At 44.0% G+C, this 23,685-nt stretch overlaps 2 protein-coding genes across 6 annotated transcripts in view; one reads left to right on the forward strand and one right to left on the reverse strand.

Moving 5' to 3' along the window:
• Nucleotides 1-7,166, forward strand: part of PHAF1 (phagophore assembly factor 1) — a 34,918-nt gene extending 27,752 nt beyond the window's left edge. For 2 of the 3 annotated variants that reach the window (XM_074550996.1, XM_005490777.4), the window contains 4 exons: nucleotides 1,679-1,722; nucleotides 3,063-3,121; nucleotides 4,665-4,737; nucleotides 5,179-6,544. In XM_074550996.1, coding sequence (XP_074407097.1) covers nucleotides 1,679-1,722; nucleotides 3,063-3,121; nucleotides 4,665-4,737; nucleotides 5,179-5,268 — 266 coding nt within the window. In that variant the 3' untranslated portion in view covers nucleotides 5,269-6,544. Of the gene's footprint in view, nucleotides 1-1,678; nucleotides 1,723-3,062; nucleotides 3,122-4,664; nucleotides 4,738-5,178; nucleotides 6,545-6,969 lie in introns of those variants that run through there. The other variant, XR_012582432.1, reaches the window with a different exon arrangement.
• A 77-nt stretch (nucleotides 7,167-7,243) lies between these two features.
• Nucleotides 7,244-23,610, reverse strand: B3GNT9 (UDP-GlcNAc:betaGal beta-1,3-N-acetylglucosaminyltransferase 9). Of its 3 annotated transcripts, none has more exons than XR_003381264.2 (4): nucleotides 23,220-23,610; nucleotides 16,884-16,926; nucleotides 14,179-16,094; nucleotides 7,244-11,083 (listed from the first exon to the last, which is right to left on the reverse strand). XR_003381264.2 is itself a non-coding variant. In XM_005490778.3 (3 exons), the coding sequence occupies exon 3, from the start codon at nucleotides 16,028-16,030 to the stop codon at nucleotides 14,783-14,785; it is 1,248 nt and encodes a 415-aa protein (XP_005490835.2). In that variant the 5' UTR covers nucleotides 16,031-16,094; nucleotides 16,884-16,926; nucleotides 23,220-23,610; the 3' UTR covers nucleotides 12,750-14,782. The 3 variants fall into 3 exon arrangements, 1 of the variants encoding a protein (XP_005490835.2); XR_001332956.2 differs by lacking the exon at nucleotides 7,244-11,083 and adding an exon at nucleotides 12,750-14,075; XM_005490778.3 differs by lacking the exon at nucleotides 7,244-11,083 and having other exon boundaries at nucleotides 12,750-16,094.
• Between the last annotated feature and the right edge of the window lie 75 nt (nucleotides 23,611-23,685).

Genomic DNA, 23,685 nt, shown 5'->3' on the forward strand with positions numbered 1-23,685 from the left:
TGTAATGCTGCTGCTCTGCTAAAATCAATTACCTTGTACCTGGAGACTCAAAATCTGTAAGGCAGTGTTAGTCTGAGCTCATCTGTCCAGTCCACTGGTATTTAATATAATCTGGTTTATCTGGGAATGAAAGTAAACATCCAGACATGTTGGCTCTATGTGCTACAGACAAAATGTCTGTGTTCACCTGAAAATAAATCTATAAAAAAATAATTCTATAATCAGTAGTGCTGATTTGGCAAGGTACTAAGATATTCCCAGCTCTGTGCAGTAACTAATCTCAGCAAAGTAGGGGAGCCCTGTCTGAAGATCACAGTGATCAAAGTACACTTCTTCAACATAAGAAAAAATGTGTGCTGGGAAGGTATTTGGATTATCCAGGGAATGCCAGATGCTGCCTAGGTTTTGGCCAGGGATGTTTTCCTCATTCTGATTGGTATTTACTGCAAGCACTTTGCTTGCTGTGTGAAGTGCAATACTCCTGTGGCTGTCACAGCAGTTTGAGCATATGGAGGATTAAAAACCTGGAAAAACAATGTTTGTGTATACAGGCTTACATGAAAGTTGATTTGTACTTCAGCCAAGAGAATGAACATGAAAATCCTCACTTCTAAAATTATTTCCCTTAGGTTATTGTACTTCAAAGCATTAATTTGTCATTAATTTTATTTACCTCAAGTAGCATTATGAATTTATTCCTAATGTGTCTCTCTATTTGGCATTTCTAACCAGCTTTTCTGGCCTCTAGCTTATGTCCAGGACATGCAACAAGTTGTGAACAGATGTTATAACAGTTTTGAAGAGCCCATGTTCTTCCCTCTGGTGGCAGTGTCTGATGCAGTTTTATTAGTTCCCTTTTGTGCTTCAAGTTCAGATGATAAATTAAGAGCCAGAGTTCAAATTTCACGGACACTGAACTCTCAGCACAAAGAGAGCATACTTAGAGAGGGAAAAATACAGAGGAGCAAATGGTCTTTAGCTTGACTGAAAGCTCTGTTTGATATTTTAATGTCTAGGTCCATTCCCACTGTTTTGGGAACAAGCTTTCAGTATTTAGGAGTACCTAAATATATGTGTGTAAGATATGTATGACAGCACTTGAAACCACCAGCAAACAGTTTCTGTTTAAAGGCTGTAATTGTAAATGCAATGCTGTCCTTTTATTTTTTAATAAGTAGGCTGTGATTCCCAAGCTCTTTGCCATCTTTATTGTGGAAGAGTGATGTTTTCACTGATCTCAGGCCTGCCAGCTCCTGAGTCTCCAGATGTCACTTTTAGCCAGCTTTCCTTCCAAGTGCAGTGGAGCGATTTGGAATTAATGAGTGGCACATCATTAATTGGTTACCTCCTGGAGTGGCTGTGCTAGGCCTGGTAGCTTAGTGCAGAGAGATGGGGGGTCTTCTACAGAGGTGTTCTTCCATCTGAGATTAAAGCTTAAGCTTTATAATCTTAAAGTTGGGACTTGCTGTAAATAGGGAGGTTTGCTTTATGACCTTAACTGGCATTTAGTCAGTGTTACTGACAATTCTGATTGCTAGTGAATGCTGGTAGATTTGTGTAAGACCTGATCTAATGCTCCTGTGTCTCCTGCTATCTGAATTAACATGCCAGAATAAAGGATTATGTAGGGGGCTGTTCAAGCTTAAGCTCTAAAAGCTTTTCTGGTTTTGTTTCATAGATAGTGCTGATTCACAGACAGAAACGTGTACAACATACAGCAAGGTAAGCCTGTGCAGAACTGAGTGTTCTTCTGATTTTCTTAAACCATGTAAATGATTCATGCCAACTTTACAACACACTTCAAGGAAATTACAGCAGTGGTATCATGCTGTTCTAAAGTGGAATAGTGGAAGGCCAAAAGTTAGTGTGTATCTTGTGTTTTAAATATTTTGGTATGTTAAATGATTGAGTTCATTTGTAATAACACTCTTCAAGTAAACTAAATTACTACATTATGGCATAGCTTTAACACAGCTGCAGGTAGAAATAGTGAAATAAATGATAGGGGAAAACAGCAGTAATGTTAGCTGGAGACATGTTCCTAAGCAAAATTCTCACAGAGCTACTGTACTAAGCATAGCTCTGGAGTCATGGAGTGTTGAACAGGAGAGTCCAGTGCCCTTCCACTTTCTTCTGAAGGGCACCAGTAATGGGATGTTTCTTAGGCAGCAGCCTTTAAAAATGTCACTGCCAATGTGACATCTCCTGGTGACAGCAGACTCCTTGAAGACTCCACAGCCTTTCCATCTAAATGAACTTCCCAGCTGGGCAGGTGCTGCTGCAAATTTGACAGCTGCATTAAGTTGTAAAACTTTCCAAAAACTGTTCATCAGTATCTCTGCAGTCAGCATTCAGCCAGGGTCACCGCTGCTCTCTTGGTTCCTGGGGTGCCAAATGAAGGCTTTCCTTGGTGAATTTTGGCTCCCATACTGGGAAGAAAAATTAGAGTCAGCAATCTGGAAGATTCCATTCTATGCTTTTTGACTTGAATTAACTTACTCCCTTCAGTGCTTTGACTTACTTCAGTCTTGTGTGTGAAACTGCAGCTTCTTGGAGTCTGGTTCAAGTGAGGAAAACTGTTGGACACTTCCCAGTCATTAAATAGTGCAACTTTCCTCTTCTCCAATATTGTGGCTTAAATTAAGGAAAGACTTATGGGAGAGGTAGCAGTGGGGCTATTTTTCCTCTCTGCAAATGTATGCAAGAAGGTATTTTGTTGAAGCTTCCCACAACTGCTTTGCTCTCTTTAGTGCCCCTAAAATGCCACAAGACTTTCCAGCAACACTTTATCTATAAGCCCAATAGAAATTTTTATATTAATAATTCTAATTCCAAACTGTTTTTAGACAAAAATAAGAATATACCTTAAGATTACTTACTAGCCCTAGCAGTGGATAGTTCCATTACTGAATATAGCTTCAGTCACAAAATACTTATGTGAATACTTCAAGTTTATTTGACAAATAGGTTTGTCACTAACAAATGTGCATGGCACTCTTCCTAGATAAAAAAAGAGGGTTTTTGTGCCTCATTTTAACACGAATTAATTGTTGTATTTACAGTGGGACAGTATTCAGGATCTACTGGGGCACCCTGTAGAGAAGCCAGTGGTACTTCACAGGTAAAAATCTCTCTATTTTACTTGGCAGGGACTGGGTTGACAACAGAGGATGAAGAAGAATGTTTGTGGTGCTGGTTACTTTTGTACTGCTTTGCTGGTTAAAGTTTCAGGGTTTTTTGGCCACTAGCAAGATGAGATAGCTGCTCTCAGAGGGAGTAAACTGACATGCTGAGTGAAAGCATTTCCAAAATTCCTTGAAATGCAAAATCCAGAGAAGATCTCAGAGTGGGGAAAATCTTTCTTTGAGTAATAAATAGTGTAGAGTTTTTATAGTTTTTATTAAAGTATTTCAATAACATGACGTGATATAGCACAGTATATATGCACATGATGTCATATATACCAGCAGTCTGTCTGAAGAAGCTTGCCTTTTATGAACATACATGATTCTACAGTTCCTTCAGGCTGACTGAAGATAGAATAGTCCTTAAATTTCCTGTGTTTCTGCAGGCATTGAGATGGATACTGGGTTAAATGGGCATTATTTATTTGCAGAGTTATCATTTTATGATGTGAAACCATGATTTTTATCTCAGGACAAGTGTAAGTGATAGGTACTGTGCAAATACCACAGCAATTTCAGATAAATTAATGTATTTTTATCAGACTTTCACATGATTTTGATTTTGATTTTTTTTTTCTTTTTCCCCCCTTACTCATTGTGCCCTTTGTTCCCCTTTACTCCTGTTATGCCAGTGAGATGATTAGAGCAGAAGCCATGTGAATGAAGTAAAGCTAAGGTGAAATAGTGATGACATAGAGCCCTTCTATTTCTTCCATCTGTGTTGTAGAGAGTAGTTCAACCAGAGAGCGCTTTACTGAGCACATCTCAAATGGCTCAGACATGCAGTTTGAAAAACTGACCAGTTTACAAGAAAGGACAAAAGGTAAATATTCATTAGGGTTTTTTTTTTTGGCTGTAATCTCAAATTCATTGCAGTCAACAGAAATTGTCAATGTACAATCCAAAAATACCAGAAAGAACTGGAAGAAAGTGGTACATAGATCCTGAAAAATGCTGTTTAATAAAACTTGGATTATTCTATTTCAGCATCATATAGGTTAATCTTCTTAACATGCTAAATCCAGTTGATTAACAGACAGTATCTAGTTAATATAAGCAATAGACTATATATAGTAAATATATATGGTAGAGATTGAGACACAAAGGGAAGGGTCTTGCACAAAAATAATGGGCAGTAACATGGTGCTTCTCTCTTCCTGTGTATCTGGGGGTTTTTTAGGGTTCTTCCTGTTCAAGTTAAGTGCAGGAGAGTTTTCCTGTAGAGGTCACTAGTGGCTTTTTTTTTTTTTTACTTTATCCCCAAGTGTTAGTAATGGCTCTGTGGCATCAACCAGAGTTTCCTTTGGCTCACTTGGAGTCTAGCAATGGTGTTCCATAATGTAGAGGTACTTTCTGTGGATAAAAACCATGATAAAGATGCTGTAATTCACTTTATGTTGCTGAGTAGTTATTCCTCCTTAAGATGGTCCTGATCCTCAGATTCCCATTTTAAAATTTTTTCCCCTCTTTTCTGTTCAGGTCATCATCTCCAAACAACACTAACCCATTTGGGTCAACCTTTTGCTTTGGACTGCAGCGAATGATCTTTGAGGTTAGGAAAAAACCTTTTATTTTTGTCTGAGCATGGGAAGATGAGTTTGCTATTACTATGAGTGGCTTCCTATGGCAGTAAAAGCCAATGCTTGGGAGTGGTATAATTTTAGGATAGGGAAACTTTGCAACCTCTTCTCTGAGGTTGTATGTTGTATTGTTGTTGTATGTTTGTATATTGTTGTATGTTGAAGCTGAAACTTCAAGTTTGTCACCTGGAACTCGTGCTAGCAGGAGATAATTCACATGGCTGGTTGGAGCAGATGGTGTTGTGTCATGAAATCTAAGAGACTGTTTTAAGGAACTAGCCAAGAGCTTGTTGCTGTCGTTGGGATTTCTTTCATCAGGCAGATCACTTCTGTATTCACCATTTTAATACTTCTGATTTTCTGTTTATTGTAGCAGTAGTTTAATTTCCCTTTTCCCTGCTGTGCTTTTGCAGGTGATGCAGAATAATCACATAGCTTCTGTTACTCTGTATGGCCCCACACGGCCCAGCAGCCAGTTGAGAACGTCGGACCTTCCCCAGTGAGCATCCCCTGCAAAGTCAGCTAATCTCAATGCTACAGAATTAGTACAGCGTGCCTTGATTTGCTGCCACTTATAATATGGAAAGCACGTTATGATTTTATTTTTTTTCAATAAGCCTTTCCACCCTGGAGTGGTGTGGAGAGGAAATTTCTCTCAACCCTTCATCATGGGGCATGGAACTGTTGATGGAGGAAAGCAGCTTAGGTGCCTGTGCCGTCATTTATTCCTCTCCGTTGCCCTCATCCTATGCAGCACAGACGTGAAGAGACTGTCCCTCCTGCTCAGCTGGCAGAAGGGGGAAATGGAAGAGGGGCACGTAATGACTGCAAGAATTAGAAGCACAAACTTTCTGAGCCTTGGAGCATCTGGAAGCAGGTATTGATTTTAGTCTGTTTGTGTTACTGTATTGATGTGGTGGTCACATTTTAAGAAAACGTGTGTGTATATATATATAGATCTAAACACCTCGGTATTTCTGTGGCTTAGGACATTGTACCAAGTGTGACAAGGATGTATATATGTCCATGATTTCAGGCACCACATCTTTGTGTAACTTTAAACCAAGCAAGTAGCATGTGCATAATACTTGGTTGTAACATTTGCACTACATACACTTTAATTACTTGATAAACGTTTATCTTCACTGAGGAGCATCTGTGTACTGGGTGTGAGTGGGGTGTGGTGGTTATTTAATGTACACTGCGCATAAAGCTTATTTATACAGTGGATCAAATTTATCCACCTTCCTGCACTAATATGTACTTGATATGCTGATACAATTTTTTTCTGTCATGGCTGGTTTACTAATTTTTTTCATATGCAATTTCGAAAGAAAAAAAAAATTCTGGAAGGGGTTATTTCTATGATTGAATTATGTTTTAATGAAAAGATTTGATACAATTTTTCATACTAGTGAAAAATTTAACGAAGAAATAATGTTGCCTCATTTGCCTCTGTTCCAAAATCCTTTATTCCTCCTCTATTTCCTCAGAGAAAGAAAAGCTGTATATAATGGTATCTCAGAAAGAAATTCTGGAATTCCGCCATCACCGAGATAACCTTTTCTGTAACTTTTGATGTATGATTTTAATTTATGCCAAAGGTTTAGCCAAAGACATCCTCGTTGTAGTTTCACCATTTCTGTACATAGATGCTAACTGCACACCCCACCCCAGCAGACAGGATAGAGGCTTCTTTCTAGTTGGGAGATGCTGCTCGCGACATTTTATCCCAGGAGGATACTTTAGGTTTCTAGTTCTCTTACCAGTCTTATTTGGGAGAAAATAGGTGGTCTGTCTTTGAAATAATGAACCCTTTTTAAAAATGGACAAGAGAAATGTATAATTTTATCCCATTTTTAATATTTTGGTGTCGCAACTTGTGATACATAGATGACAATTTTGTGAGTTTTACTATGTGTGTACAGATTTTTGTAAATATGACATTTTTGTAATTTTAACTCCATGTACAGTGTAATCCTGTATAGTTTATCAATGAATGAGAGATAGGAAAACGAATGTTAACTGAAGTTTGGGATCCTGGACCAGTAGCAGGGATAAATGTGTGTGTGTGTGAGACGTTCTTTGCCATTTAGTCTTCCTGTATACTGTGATACTCTAAACTGTTTTGCTAAAACAAACAAAAAAGCCCCATGGAGAATCTAATGGATAAGGAAAAAGTTACTGTTTACCTTTATCCCTAGGTGTCACTCCTGTTGAATCCCTGTTCAATCTGTGCTGTCTCCTGTGATCGTTGCTTGCTAAGAAAATTCTATGCCTCAATCTTCCTTTTTGTTTCCTCTCTAATTTTAATTTCATTTTACATAGCCCTTCTGTAAATTAAATGGAATAATAATGAGCATGTACACTGAAAGAAAAATAAAAAGAGACTCTCAGTTACTGTTTTTGTGTTAAATACAGTTGCTGGGTGTTTTTGTAATAAAATCATGGTTGTTCTTGCTTTTTGTTTTCTTATCAATTAATTCTTTTTTTTTTTTACTGTTTTTCAGCCATTGTATTAGAAGTACCTGACTAGTGTATAGTGACTTTATAGCCAGTTCAGTGTGTTCTCCAAAGAAACAGTAACTAACATAACTTGAAAGATACATGAAAGCATTTTGTAAGGTTTTGCCCTGAAGTGGAGAAGTCTTTAAACTGTGGTTGATAGCACTGTGGGTTCTGCATTGTGTTCAGAAATGAGATTGTTATGCTCCTGTGGGCCCTTGGGGGATCATGGAAATCAATTGAGCTTCAAAGAGGGGAATATTGCACAGCAGAAGGGAGGAAATGCCTGCAGTGAAAGCTGCAAATGTGAATTCTCCTTCACAGAAAAGCTTTGGGAGTCTCTGTGCCCTGAATCAGCTCCAAGGTTAATGCAGGGCACAGGGAAGGGACTCCTGCAGCCTCACCCTGCCTGCCCTGGCTCAGGGGGCTCTCACAGAATGCTGTGGTCTCTCAACTGAGATGCTGTGTGTGCTGATTCTTATTACTAAAATGTGACAGCAATCCTGATGCTAACTTTAATTTTAATCCATCCTTTTCTAATAAAGGCTCCAGATAAGCTGCAAGAGGAGATAAATCCTTGATGGGATGATTTGAGTGATGGCTATGGAGGTGCCACCAATATCCTGCCCTCAGGCACATTGAGTTGAAGTTCTTCAGAGGAGTGAGGTCAGGCCTGCTGCTGTAGTATGAACCCTGAGACCTAGGACAGGAGCAGCAGCCAACCTGTGGTATTTGTTAACTACAGTGGCTCCCAGCTTCACTTGTCATGCTCTGGTGAGACCTAGTGACTGAAATAGTATTGATAATTAACAGTTCTCTCTTAACAACCCATATACTTCTCTAGGTCAGCCCCTTGATATTGAAAAATTCTCTGCACAGACAAAAAAATGAAAGGCAATTTTGCATCTTGGCTGGTGCTGCTGGGCTGAGCTCATAGCATTTGACTTTTGGGAGAGGCAGATCTGAAGAAGCACCAGGAGAGACAATGTGGAGCTGCTTTTATGGATTTCCTCACCCACCCTTTGTGGATGCAGCTGTTCACAACTCTCTTGTCTGAGATGTTTTGATTTGTTTGCTCCTTTTTGGACTAAGCCAAGCTGTTCCTGAGCTGATGCATTAGAGAAGCATGGTGGAGCATTTAAGGACTTGCTGGCATGAGAAGTTCAGGGATGGGTAGAGGTGACTGGTGGGTTTGAATCAGAAGAGAGGAAGGAGCAGAGGAGCTCTGGGGGCAGGGCAAGGCTGGCAGTGTGGCAGGAAGGAAGGAAAGGGAGGCTGGGTGAGGCAGGTCACCTGAACCAAGAGCTCCTCTGGGCAAAGGGCTGCTCAGGGGGGCAAGGGGCCAGCTCTGCCCCCTCCCAAAGGAACTGAGAGGTTTGGGCTGCATCAGATCCCATTTTGCAGGTGGCCTTGTTCCTTGTGATAATCCTGTGTGGTTTGATACATATCCTGCATGTTGGCAACATGTGCATTGGTCCACCATTTTGGATTCATGTGATAAAACTGTTTGATATAAAGTTAAGTACAATTGCATTTTTAATAAAACATGTAGTGCATTGATCACCTTGTGATGTGTGCTGTTTTCCTTTGTTAAGAGGTGAGGAGTCTGTGTGTGTGTGTGTGTGTTTAACTTGAATATTGCAGTACTGTCCACAGTATTTAATTTGTTTATACTTGATAAAACTGATCATTGTGCTCTTCTTTAAGGAAGTGAAGCTGACATTTCCTCACCTGTTCTTCAGCCTTCCAGCACTCCTGGGCTCCTGTGATGGTTCCAGGCAGTGCTGTATAGATAAGTACTGCTGTGTAATACTAGAACTCTCTGTTCCCCAAAATGCAGTTCTGACAAGAAAAAGCAATCTTCTCTTGCCAGGAACTGCCACATTTTTAATTCTAAACAAATTTTTTTTTTTTTTCCTGAAAGACTAATCATATGGTGTGTGAGAACTGATTCATGCGATCATGATCGTTCAAATTCCAGAGCTCCCTTCCAACCTGTTTAAAACAAAATCTTTCAGCACTACAAGGAGATGGTGATTTATCTTTGCTTTGGGGCTGGCTGGAGGTGAGGGGCCAGCTGCTGTTTTCAGAGGGAAATCAAGGATGTTGCTGCCCCCTTCACACTGACTCTCTACCTGCTGCTAGGACCTGTTAGTCACTATTCTAAGCCAGAACTTCTGCTAGGTTTTTGTGTTTGGTGGCTCAAAATGTGCAAGTAAATCTGCCTGTGTGAGTTAGTGTGGCTCTTACTTTGAAAGAAATGTTGTGTCCAAGCCCTGTCTGCTTGCTTTCTGCAGAGTATTTGGGCAAAGACCAAGTTGTCTGTTTTGGCACAATTTCCCATGGGCTGGTTGTGTTCAGAATAATTTTTGCTATTACGATGCAAGAAACGTTATTCTATGCTAGTTACAATTTTTCTCTGTCAACTTTTGCCTGATAAACACCCTTTTTTTTAACCTTGATTACACCAGTGCAAAGGCCCCTCCTGTCTGCCTGACTGTCAGCCGCAATGTGACACAGCACTTGTAGGAGATAAATACCTCACTGTGTGTGTGTGTGTGTGTGGAGTTAAAATACTGGTTAGTTCTGGTGGTTCTTTTCATATAAAGTGTGAACCAGGTTGTTTCAGAGAGGTAAGGCAAGGCTGAAGTAAAGCAAAGGGAAATGAAAGTTGGATCTTACTGAAGATGAAACTCTTTAGCATTAAAAATAGGCTTAGTAAAGGAGAGCCCATGAAGGATTTTTTTGAGGAGAATGTATGTGTTCCTTGGAGGGCTCTGGTGCAACTTAAATACCATCATCTTTGCCTATGTGAATTTTTGCTGTAACTAATAAAGTCGCTGTTAAAATATTTATCTGCCAAAGCTCACATCCCAAGCTCTTGTGGTGTTTGTGGAGATGTCTGTTTTTCCAACAGGTGAAATCATTTCTCTTCATGATCTGGAAAAAATGAGTGCTTGAAACAGCAGGAAAGGTAAGCTGAAGTTTGCAGAGTTGGGCACTCATTGTGGTGTAAGATAACATTATTACTGTAACTTTTGTTCTGGATTGGCTGGTTTAACATTATCTTTTTCATACATTAATGAATTTCCCTTTAAATTTTATTCCTTTAGTTATTTTAAAGTACTGTATATTCCAGTTCTGGAAGATGGTTTTAAGTGCCTTAATGCTTTACACCTACACTATATATATATATATATATATTCCACTGAGTGCTTAAGTTTCATTCTTTTATTATTATCCTTCAGAGAGACATTTAGTTTAAATACCAATCACAGAAAGCCCTGCATGATTATGCAATGTGCAATCTAATCAACTAAATTATCAAACCAGCCTGATTTTGCTGTATTCCCTTTTCCCCTCTGCTCATCTCAGAAAAGCTGCAGCCCTGAAATTCTGAATTTACCCTGTCCCTTGCTGGGTAAGCTCTGCTGCATCCACAAGTAGGGAGGTTACAGAGATTATTCCTCCCTATTCTGCTTCTCTGGCTGTAAACACCATTTGTCACTGTCACACCTTGATTCCCACCCAGGCCAGGCACCCCCTGGGACAAGGCTGCCACTGCAGACCTGTGTTGGGTTTTTTCCAAGGTTTTCCAAGGGATTGCCAACAGATGGGCTGGGAAAGGGAAGGAGAGAGAGAAGATCCATGAGCTGAGTCTGAATGGTTTGGAGAGGGCATTAGGCTGGCCAGGAATGGTGGGGGAGCTGTTTGCCACTCTTGCAGGGACTCACTTGTGCTCCTCCTTTGGGTTTACTTTGCTCTTCGCTTTCACCCTCATTCCTCAGTATGGTTTTCTTACTGATCATAAGCCTAGAAAATAATGAAAATTTGTATTTGAAAGTTTTACTGGTTTTTAAAGCTGTCACTGCAGTTAGTAGCATCATTAGGGACATGTAGTGGGCAGATTTTCTGGGCTGCTGAGACTTGCAAGTCCAGCTGCAAGAGGTACAGCCCAGGAGATCAGCAGTTTTTCATGCTGGACTTTGGGACTGACTTCTTTTCTCTCTGATCTGAGTCTTTCAGCACTCCCCAGGGAATGTTCTCAGTGCTGATATGTAGTGAAGGGTCTCTGAGCTGTTTGATTATTTTGTACTGTTGGAGTTTGCAGCTGAGGTTTGCTTCTGAGAACCTGCTGTAGAAAGATGAATAATTAAGCTGCAGACAGGAAGCACAAGATTTTAATACTGAATTCCTTCAGAGTCCTCTCTGGCTTTCTTTTTTGTGATGTCTGAGTCTGCAGTGGCTTGACTGAATGATGGATCTTGGCATTCCCTACCGGTTTGTGTGTCCAGAGATGCACTTGGAGGTGCTGAATGTGAGGCTCAAGCCAGCTCTGCTCATTGCAGTGACCAAATCTGGCCACTTATGTAGAGCAGGAACAAAACTTGACTGTGTGTGGATGCTTGGGACTCCATAAAACTTACTGTACTGTATTAGTGTCAGAAGTTTATACTGAGAAAGTCTGCTTGCCTTGTTTGCTACTGGTGGCACCCACTTAGGATGTTTTAATGTTTCTTTTAATGTTTTCTTGTCCTGGGTTAGTCACGAAAAGAATTGCCAAGCAAATATTTATAGCAAGTGTGACTGGTGCACTCAGTTGGCCAGTTAATAAAACCTACTCAGAATGTCATTCTGAAAAGGATGGTTTGGGTTTCTGTGATGCATCAGAAGGGTTGGTAGAGGCTCCTTCCTGCCAGTTATCATAAATACCTGGGGCTTAGGGTTTTCTGAAAAGACCCCCATCCTTATGGAAACAATCTCCAGCCTGGGTGAGGCCAAAGCCTTTGCCTACTGTAGCAGTAAGCAGAACTCAATGAACTGCAGGGGTTACAGCCCAGCCCTCAGCATTCCCCAGAGCATTATCCTCACATGTGGTGTCTGTGAACTTCCAGCTCAGCTGCAGAGGCAAATGGAAACTTAAACCAGGTCAAACAGGCCATGCAGCAGAAGCTGGAGAACAAAACCAGATGGATCTTTCATCAGGAGAGATTCTGGTATTCACTGGATAAGAGAAGTGAGCTATTCTATAGACTAAGATAATAGAGTAAACAGTTTACTCAAGTTCTGTTTCTGCCATCAGGGTGTGTGCTGGCACAGACTGTGTCAACACAGATGTTGAACAACAGCTTTGATCTGGGACAAAATGCACTCATTAATGCTGTGCTGTGGATAGATTGCAGATCTCAACACATTACAGAGGGAGGACCCAACCTCTGCATCTTCAAATGTAAAAGGAAAACCTTAATGAGGACTGCTGAACCTGACTAGGTGCCTCATAGGAAATCACAAGGTAAACTCTGTTTATTTCTCTGTCATTGCCATTAAAATAAGTCCAGCATAAGGAAACACTTACCAAGTTATCCAAAATAATGAATAATGTATTTTTCATGTGACTGTCTTCATGAAAAACCCCTGTGGTTTTAGTCTTACAACATGTGTGCAGGTGTACATGACAAACTCACTCTGACAAGAGGCACATCTGCATGCTGTCTTTTAATGATGATATAAATAATTTCCCAAACTGTAAACTACTCCCAGGTAATACATTTCTGTACAGTCTCATAAACACACATGTATCACACATGTTAGCAGACATGGGCAGGGGTGACTTTGTCCTACCAGTGAGGCTTTGGCTTAGTCCCACACCCTGCAAAGCTCCTTGTGAAGCTCACGTGAACATTTTGTATTTCAGGATTGCATCCTGAAAATATCTTAAATGTAGAAATCTTTCCATTTCTATAAAGCTGAGTTTTTCTTGGAAATACATTATTGTAAGGCTTGAACTCCTGATGAAGATTACCAATGTGTAAAGCTGCTGTCCATGGGCTGTTTGCCAGCCTGCTGCTCTCCCTGTGCATTGTCAGTACCAGCACTGAGCCCAAAGTGCTGCAGGGAGGGAGGGAGGGAGGGAGGGAAGGAGCTCACCCACAGATATGAAATGCAGCTGTGCTCCAGGCTCTGTGCAAGGGAAAGGAACTTTGGGCTTTCTTTCATGGCTGATTGTAATTTCCTTTGAAGCTGTGTGGATGTGCCATCCTGAGGGGTTCTCTGATGGACAGGAGTTTTGCTGAAGGGGTAAAAATTTGTAAAAGAATGAACAAACACAGTATCAGAGGTGAATTCAGGCTCTTTGTCCCATGAATTTCACAGCTTTGTAACCCTGATTTAGAGGAGTTCACTTCTGCTTTGATGCCTGATAAAAGTATATTCTTCTAAGGTAGTCTGCTGTTGGGAAAAACAAAATGCATCAAAGTCTGGACTATACTTTGAAAAACTGAGCAATTCAGTGTTCTTGTCTGATGCTTAAAATACTCACAAAGCTCCTGACTGAACCTTGGAAAGCCAACAGAAAGATTGCTGTGTGGTTTTGATTTCTTGCAATAAATTTAGATGGACTTTTATTCTGAAGTCCTTTTGTCTGAAAACTTTCTCCCTTCACATGACATTTGCAGCAGTATGAGAGCCCTGGCTGCCCTCTGCAGCTGGCTGTGCCAAGCAAGAGCCCAAGGTCTGTAGAAACCAGCCCAGTGCACTCTTTGGTTTGAAGCAGCTCCCAAATGTGATGCAAGCAGCAGCTCTGTGTGGGGTTATGCTTATGAGCAGAGGCCAAAGGATCTCTCCAGATGCAAACCTTCTGAAAATCTGGGTCAGATCCTGAGAGTGATCCAATACTGTTGGTGACTTCTGAATTTTCCATGAATGTCAGTCAGTGCAGTGCAGAAAGCCTGAGCTCAGGGAAGTGCCAAAACCTGTTCCACTGGTCCCCTGAATCTTGAGCATGTCAGTAGAGCAGATACTTCAACTGAGAAGAATGATGAAAAATCAAGATTCAAAGTGATCAATTTGAATTTCTTGTCCTTTCTCTTAAGGCCCTTTAGTCTGCTCCTTTCCAGTCATCTACTTACCTCTCCTTTGCTCCACCAGCCACACTGCCTCAGCATCCAGTTCGATTTCTTGTAATCCACCTGAACTGCAACTGTAGGACCCCATTTCAGGAGCTGTTTGTTGTTCTCTTCTTACAAGGCCTGTGGAAAACCAACCAGGCAGCAGTGATGTGATCTGAGCAGACACTAAGGGGACTCCATTTCCTGCACTTTTTTCAATGAGTCCAAGTCAAGCAGGAAGTTGACAATGATCCCTGTGCTCCCTGGTGTCTGTTCTTACCCTGTCTTCTTTCATTTCTCACACTTCTGACCATGCTGAAAAATGTCCAAGGGCTGCATTTTTCAATGTGCTTTTGCACACTGTCCCACTAGGCACTACTATAATGCTAATAAATAATAATAAATTATATATATGTTATGATTATTTGGACTCATTAGTACACAAGGACCCACATGATATGTATGTGCGAATGTAGAATTTGGGCAAATTCCTGCAATTGTTTGTTGTCTTCTCTTAATGTAAATAAGACATGCTAAAATACTTGGAAAGTTGGTTTGTTGGGCAGTGTCAGTTCCAGGCTCCCTTTCTTGGCTGGTTTGCTGTGTGTGCTGCACTCTGCCTGCATTATCTGAGGGGTGATGCTGGTGTTGTTATCTGAGCTTTCTTCTTCCATTGGAAAGGCTTCTTCACCTGCTTCTTCTGAGTACAGGAAAGCCGTGGGCTGTGGAGCAGGTTCCACATCAGCCAGATCTCAGCAACTTTCAGGCTATGAACCACCATGAGGTCTTTGTAAAAACAGGGATCAAAGGTCTGCAGGTGTGGGGCAGCAGAAGGCTTAACAATGCCAAAGGTCTTGAACCCTTCGTGCAAAATGGGCTTGAGGTTGATTCTCTGTAAGCACATGCCCAAAAAGACATCATCAATGGGGAAGAGCTCCACTTCTCTGCACGCCCTGGAGAGCTTCCTCATGGTGCAGCTGGACAGCAGGAAGCCTCCTCCCCCGGCGTAGGCGGGGTAGATGCTCAGCCCATACATGCTCTCGGGGATGTAGTACTTGCTCTTCCGGACGCGGATGGGACGCGCGTTGTAGATGATGTCCCCAACAAAGAGGTCCTCAGTGGGGTCGTGCCTCTTGAGGAAATCAACGATGTTCTCCACATTGACAAAAACATCAGCGTCGCCTTTGAAAATAAATTTCACGTTGTGGCAGAACTCAGCAGCCCAGCTCAGGAAGTGGATCTCCTTCAGGGTCAGGTTGAAGAAAGTGTCCATGAAGTCCCAGAGTAAGATGTCCCGGTATGTCTGACTCTCCTGGTGCACCAGGGTCTCCCATGTTGCCAGCACTGTCCTGTTCTTTGGTGTTCCCAGCAGGAACACCCGCTGGATCTGCTCCCCGTTCACCAAACCCTCCCTGCCCCACGTTTTCCGGACAATCTCACGCCTGTCAAAGTCCTCAACCACGGATTTGATAGCGATGAGCAGGAAGGGACCTCCCGGTGTCTTTCGGCATTTCCTGGGCTGGTTAATGAGGAGATTGAAGTTCCTGTTGTCCTTGTTTAGGAGATAGAGCTTGAAGTTGAAGGCAGAATCAGTCAGTGGGGGTGGAGTTGTAGTTTGGACCCTGGTTTTAGCCACTTCTGTTGGTCTCATGGCAGGGGTAACTCGGGGTCTGGGTGCAGTTGCCTTTGCTGGCATCAGCCTCCGAGGTGCTCTGGGATCAGAGAATATTTTTGGTGCCACTCGAGGTTTGTTCTGTGCTGGCTCCTTCTTTCCTGCTGGGATCAAATGTTCCAGCTGGGAGTAGAGCAAAGAACAAAGCGCCACCAGCAGGAGGAGGGTGCAGATCACATCCCCTTTGAGGCGAACTCTCATTGTCTCTCTGCTGTTCCTGGGACTGCTAAAAGCTGTGTTTGAGCTGCCTGGCACCACTGCCCATCTGTAAATGAACACAGAGTGTGTCAGCAGTGAGGATTTGGCAGGTCTGAAGCAGGCAGGCAAGACTAAACATCATTTAAAAACCCAGCAGCAAAGCACATTTTACTCACACAAGCAGTGAGACATTGAGAAACTTGTCAAAAGGCACACAGGGTTGCAAACTTACTGCTGATCCCAGTGCCAGCCAGCTCTGAGACTTGGTTAAGCAATCGTCCATCATCCTGAAAACCACCCTCTAAGCACAACCCAAAATCCTGCATCCCTTACTGCTGAACGTGCTTTGTCATTTCAGAGATTTCACTGGGAAAAGCAAAGTGGAAAATTATGAATGATGCCATTCTCCCATAAATAATGACCTTTTTTTCCTAGCTTGACAACCATTACTTGCTGCTTTTATTCTTTTTGACCTGGAAGGCCCAGAGCTGACTGCTGAAGGGCAGACTCCTCATGGCAGTGTGCTGCTGGTGTTTCCCTGCACATGGAGCCAACTTTTGGTAAACTGTGATTTGTACTCAAAATGAATGCATTGGGTACAATCTGGAATTCACACAGGACCTTTCTCCTGCCAGAATTCTTTATAAAATATTAAACCATTGTAAGTAACTTCCATTTATAAGGTTAGAAGGGGCCATGGGTATTTTTCCTGTGCCAAATCACCCTAACTCCCCTCAGTGAGAGGTGGGGAAATAAATCCTAATATGCAAAAGCAAGGCACAGCATGATAGGAAAATTTGGTTCATGTATGATAGGTGGAGCTGCCTTTTGAAATACAGGATTTTTCCTCACTTACACTTTTCCTGGAGATCTTCTGTCTTATTTGATCAGTTCTTCAACTGCAAACAAAATGAGAATGAAAGAGTAAGAAGGCAGCAAGCAGCAGGTCCTCTCATCACCCTGTGGGTGCAGCCACTCCCTGCACCAACAACAGCAGAGCAGAGGGACCCCACAGCTGCTCCAGGAGGAGGTGGGTGACCATCATCATTCCCATGATCCATTCCCATCACCATCACCATTCCTCCTGTCCTCAGCAAAAAGGAAGGTGAGCCCCACCTGAAAATTTCCCCACAAGTATTTTATGCCCCCACTAATAATGTATCAGGTTCATGTGTGATTTGTGGCTCTCTCTTGCCTGTGCTGTACTAAGAGAAGCTGCCTGTGAAGGTATTACAGTTCTCTGTCCTGAATTAGCTGAGATCATGTCCAAAGATGACTTCTGGGATAAACAAAACTGGAGAGAGATGTTTGATGAGGGCATACAGTGATAGGACAAGGTGCAAATGCTTGGTAAGAGTTTGGTGGTATCTGTTTTCAGCAGATACTGTCCTGGATTGGCTCACTTGCTAATTGTTCATTAAGCAGCCATTTTGTATCAGCCATAATGTTAAGTTTTCAAACTCAAAATTAGATTGATGAGTCTGTAATAATGAAGTAACTAAACAGTGGTTTTGTACCAATACCTGTGATATCTAAGCAATATTTCAAGACTTAAGAGGAAGAAAATTATTACACCAGTTGATTTCCTGGCCAGACCCTTTAAAATTCTTAGATGCACATTGTTTGGACATCATTATTTAAATACTGTGTTTTTCATTACTAGTTAGCTTCAGCTCCAAGGTACTGTTGAAATAGAGTATTTCACCATCATATGCTATTTCTTATCTTGGGAAAAAGATAAGCAGCTCCAAAATGTTTACTGACCTTATTCTCTTTGTCTCCATTATTTATGAAATCATTATTTTGGAAAACAGCATACCCATGCCTTGGTGTAAGGCTCTTTGCATTCCTGGTGGATTTAAAATCCCTTTGGCCTTGTCCTGATGACCATGGGTTTTTTCCTTAGGCCTTGTTTCTTGCTTTTTCCTGCTCTGTGACAGAGGTTTTTCTTCATTTGTTAGCTTTTTTTGTTTACCTTTCACTCCTCTCCTAGGCAGATGTTTTCACTGGCATAACTTTGTTACTAATAGCAGGACTGAACAGTTTTCTCAGCTCTCTTGTAAATTGTTGTACAAATGTTTAGAATATTCAGGATCTGTTTTCTGTTTATGTTCTTTCTGCCACGTGGCTTGGCTCAGAACCATGCTCAGCCTCATGGAACAGTCCCTCCTGACACGTATAGGATGTTGGTTTGCATTTTACATCTGAAGTCCCCTCTCTTTCTTCACAGAACACAGCAAATTTCTTTTTCCTTTTCTATGCAAAAGTTTGATCTTATTTCAGCTTCCAGGCTTCAGATGGTAATTAAGGAGCTGGATGAAAGTCCTGGATTTTTCCTGTGTTTAATGTTATCGACAAAGGTTTGGAATAAAACGAGCGTGTCATGAAACTCGTAATTTCCATGGCTTGCAGCTTCATACTGCCAGCATCTCAGAATCTGGCAATAAGTGCCCTTGGAAAAGCCAAGAAAAACCCTGAATTGTTACAAGCCTGGGCAGATAGCCCAGATTTTCCTCAGTGTTTTCTTTTATTGAAAGTAAAGGATCCGAAAGAGTGATTTCCATGCTGAAATAAAACAGTTCAGTGCTGAATACAGAGCTCTCATTTTCAAATGAAGTTGCCAGCCCTTGAAGTCATTCCTTGATCTAATTATATGGATTTTCCAGTCTTTGTTAGGTATTTCCTTCTTTGGAAGGAAAATACCCTTGATTGTCACAGTGGTGTAAGCTCTATCCGTGGATGTCAGTGTGGGAAAAGCTGTTCTGCTCTCGAATACAGAGGGACTGATGATTCTGGCAGAGGCTCTGGCATGTCCTAAAGCCAAAAGGATTATTCATCCACCTTGACACCAGGGGAAAAGAATTACAGGGCTATCAAAGTGAGCAGGAAATGTGTGATGCCAAAGGAAAGAGATGAGAGCACAGCAGTGTCTCTCAGCACAGCACATCCCTGAGGGTCCGAGGCAGAGGCACCTCTGCTTCCTCTGCTGCTCTGGGGAACCTCCATCCAACCTGAAATGGAGCTGGGCTTACAAACTGCATCACTCAGGGCCTTGAGGAATGGCCTGGCTGCCAGCAGTGCCTCCTGTGTCCTCCCAGCTTGGAAAAGCAGGCAGCTGCCCCTCTTTGGCTCTGTGGGGATGGACACAGGGGGGCTGCGTCTGGCCTGATGGGGTCTGAGTGGGATAATGGGGCTGGGGATGTTCCATCCTGGGCTGGGCACCAGCAATGTCAGAGGGCTGAGCTGGGCAGGAGGAAGAGGAGATGGCAAGATGGGCAGCCATAAATAGGGAATGAGCTGGAAGAACCAGGGGAGCACAGCCTGCAAAGCCCAAGAGACAATGAAAGGCTGGAAAGCTGGAAGGGGCCAGAGCTGCCCCTCCAGGGTGCTCATGGCACCCTGATGAGCATCCAGGCAGGAGTCTGACCTGTGCTGCTGCACACTAGGGCAGAGGGCCCAGTCCTCTGCCTGGTTTTCATTTATTTGAGAGGAGGATTCTGAAATATGGCCAAGAACAGCTGCAATAAAAGCAGTCAAGTGATGATAAAAAAAATAAATTGCTAGCCCTTCATTCCCAGGTGAATGATATGAAACCTTGAGCCCATCCTGGCAATTCTTTTTGCAGCATTCATCACATCCATCAGTTCTGCTCAGGGCCAGAGTAGGAAAAAGTCCTCTGGATCCTGTGCTCAGATTCAGTCAAGAGGCCTTGGTGATTCTGGCACGCTGCTTTGTGCCTTGAGGAATGGTTGTTTGATCCAGCCAGCCCTGGGAATAGCAGCTGAGATAATCAAGCTGAAAACATGATGCACTGAGCATGGGGGCACAAAACCAGCAATGAGCTCTGCTTCCCACTCATCCCAGCCTGGCTCACAGAAACATCCATCCCACCCAAGCTGTGGGGTGTCCTTGGATCAGCCTCTCCCTGCTGCAGGGCAGTGCTCCCAGCTCCCTCCTGACCCCTCACTGCTGATGCTGGAGCTGCCACGGGATGGTTTGGCTTGGGCAGCAGAGGGACACTGTGTACCCACGGAACGTGTGGGGCTGTGGCTGCAGATGGAGGTGTCCCATCTGTCTGTCCATAAAATGAGCTAAAGAAAGTGTGGGGTATCCAGCACTGATGGGTTTGATGGGGATTTTTTGTAATCATCAGAGAAGATTGTATAATCTTGGTGGTGGGGATACTTTGAGGCAGTGCTTCAGGTTTGGGATATTTGTTTTCATTTCATGTTTGCTGAATGCATTCCACAAGAACAAAGTCATCTTGTAGCAGCCAGGGCTGGATACTGAGACCTGCCCCAGCTCTGGCCTGCAAGGGGAAAAGGCTGCACACGTGTCCCTCTCCTGCCTCATTTACAGGAGTTTTTCCACTCAGATTCCCTCAGCAAGAGCAAAGCAAACTCCCAGGATCCTCCTCACCTGGTTCCTCTGCCTCAGGAAAAATCCTGACCCTGTTCAAGAAGCAATAATGACATTCCCTCTGCCCATGCTGCAGCTGGAGCTGTGTGGAACAGATGTGTGCAGGTGAGCTTTCAGCCACCAGAGCAGGATGCTGACACCAAGAACTCTGCATTGCCTGCAGCCCTGGGGGCTGCATCTTCCCTCTGGCACCCTTGGTCCCATCCCCTGCACCCCTGAGGGCTGTGAGAGTGTTTGACTCCTGTGCCTGCACCACTTTTAACTTAAATGTCTTGCTGAACTGTTTAAAGGGGAAGAGTAGCTCTGTGTGTTGGAGCAGGGGAAGAAGCAGTGTTCTACTTCTGTTTGGGTGTCATGTAATGGCCTTTATTCCTCCATGGGTTTGGGGTTTGTTTCTTTCTTTTTCTTTCTTTCTTTCTTTCTTTCTTTGCTTTTCTACTGCCCCACTCATAGATGAGATGACCCTTTATCTATTGATGAGGTCAATAACCTTATCAAAGTCATGGCTTCAAGTGGCCCTGGTGTTGAACAACTCCTCTCTGCATTTCAGAGTGCTTGTGAAGAGGAGAGTGCTTTCATTTGGAGTTACAGGGTCATAAAGTGATGCTGAATGATTTGATCTTTTTGATTAGAAGACAGAGATGGCTGAAATACAAAGACCCCTTTTGGCATGTTGGTAAGTGCAAAGCCCTAGAAAAATGAAATAACCAAAACACTTGCTGTGCTGCCTTACCAGATAAAAACTCATCCTATTCAGCTGCTTACAGGTTCTGAAGTCTATAAACAAACTGAGAGCAGGCTGTAGGATTTAATTAGCTGAGTGTCTTCAGAGCTGTCCCAGGAACTGGGTTCCTGAACCAGAACCAAGGGAGCACAGGGAGAAAGAGCTGCCCAGTGCAGCACTGCAGCATCACTGCTGCTGGTATTTGCTGCAGCACCTGGAGGCAAAAGCTCTGTTGAGTCAAATACTGAGGAAGCAGGTAACAAAAATGCAGGCCCTGCTCCAAAAACAATTTCCAACTTTCCTGTCAGAGCTGCTTTTCAGGGCATTTTTAAATTTTTTTCCAGGCCAGAGCAAACGTATGGATGAAATCCATGCTGTTACAGGACAGGGTGCCTTATTTGTCTGCCTGCCTCAGTCCTCAAATATGTAGTTTGCTCAGCTTCCCAGCTGGCTGGTCCCATTTTATTGCAGTTTCTCCTGCTGGCACTGCCAGCCTTCCCTTTGCAATGCCAGTCACGTTGGGTCACTGCTGCAAATGGCTGCTGTGGTCGCCTCCTTCACCTTCCAACCCAGTGAGAAACTTCTGTGAAATGCAGAAACTCAAACACAGAGGAGCTGCAGAGCTGCTGTGTGAGGCTGCTGAGGTGTCTGTTTGCACATGCAGGGGTCCCAGAGAGGAACTGGCCCCTCCTTGCTGGGGATTGCAGTCCCACGGGAGCCCTGCTGAGCCTGGGCAGGAGCAGCTGCCTGCAGGACTGAGCTCTGGGAAGGAGCTCCCCCTGCTCCCCTGGCCCTGCTGGCCCAGTGTAAGCACTCAGGGCACAGTTTGGGGCTGCAGCTCCTGAAGGCAGTGCTTGATGCTCTCTGTCCCTCCTGGGCAGGGAGCAGTGCCTGCAGAGCACCGAGCTGAGCACTGAGCTGTGCCAGGCACATGGGCTGGGCCCCCCACACCTCTAACAGGTGCTCAGCCACCTGCAAGGTAGGAGAAGGTAAAGCCCGATGACTTTCTGCAGGCTCAGCAGCCTCGAGAGGTACTGTCCTACCTGCAGATGCAGTCCTGCTGCTGGCAGTCTGATTTTCAGAGTGGCAGAGGGCTCAGCAGCTCATCTCACACCCTGAGTGCTCTGGGGAGAGGACAGATCCATCCCGAGTAGCCAAGGTAAGGAACCTGCTGTCTCTTTTCCAAATGTTATTTTTTCTGGACCCCGGGAGGGGAATAAAGCCTTGCAGGTTTGTGAAGGAGTAAGAAACTGAAACAAACACCTTCCTCCCCCAGCCCTCCCCAGGCTGCAGTGCTCGCCAGCTCTTCAGCTCCCAGACCCTCTTCTGATAGATAATCTGCCCAATGCACCCTAAACCCAAGCAACTGCAGTGCAGTAGCATGGAGGTATTGTTAAATCCATGGCAGATGGTGAGACAGGGTGTTGAAAATTTAACTCGAGGTAGACACAGGGAGTACATGCTGATGTACCCCATTAATTTCAAGATTATACCCAACACATAAGTTTCTCAGAATCTGCCCAATAGCTATTAAAAATATAAGTAACTGCCTGATGTTTCACAGGGGCTAAATTCTTTTCTATCTTTGTGACCCTAGAGAGCTTGAAAATTCCCATGTTTTGCTCACAGCATACTAGAGTGTAACATGGAGGAGATTCATGTCCTTTTACTGATGAAGAATGGCTTGTAAATGTAACATACCACCACTGGGACATGTCTGTGGTTGAGAGGAGGAAACCCCGTCTCAGAGCACTGCAGGCATTGTCTAAAGAAGGCCCAAATTTCTGTAAAAACAACCTAAACATTCAAAGAAAGTTCTTTGGAAAGTAAAGAGTAAAGCAAATGTCTCGGGGCTGGAGCCTGCAGCCGAGCCTGCTGCGTGTTAACCATCACGGGCCGGCCTGCCGCATTTAACACAATTCGAGAGCAGCAAGGCAAAAAGAAAAGCTGGGAGCAAAGGGAAGCAGTAAGGACAGACTCCAGTCCACCCTGCTCGCTGCACAACCCTCCCCAACCCCCCGAGATCAAACACACTCAATAGATACTTACAGCCCATTCGATAGCGCTGATCCCGCGTCCCCGCGGTGTCGTGTGTGCAGCGGGCTGCCAAGCAGGCACATCTGGATGTGGTTATGAGAGACATCGCTCGGCTCTCAGCTCAGCCTGCCAGCGGAGCCCGGGACACGCTGGGGGCGCCGAGCAGCGCCGGGGCCGGGGCCGCTCCCGCAGCAGCGAGCGGAGCTGCCTGGGCCGGGGCTGCGGCTGCGGCGGGGCCGGGAACGGGGCTGGGAGCGGAGTTGGGATCGGGCTGGGAGTGGGGCTGGGACCGGGAGCGGGGCTGGGATGGGACTGGAATCGGAGCCGGGATCGTGGCGGCCCCGAGCGCAGCCCCGGCCCCGCAGCGAGCCGAGCCCGGCGATCGCGGCAGAGCCGGGTCCCGGCCAAGGCCGACACGTGATGGGCCCGGGAGCGCCGATGGCTCCGGCGGGACAGGGCGGAGGTGTCCAGAGGGACA

This window comes from Zonotrichia albicollis, chromosome 13 (genome assembly GCF_047830755.1).
Source record: "Zonotrichia albicollis isolate bZonAlb1 chromosome 13, bZonAlb1.hap1, whole genome shotgun sequence".
In the NCBI taxonomy this organism is placed as follows: Eukaryota; Metazoa; Chordata; class Aves; order Passeriformes; family Passerellidae; genus Zonotrichia; species Zonotrichia albicollis.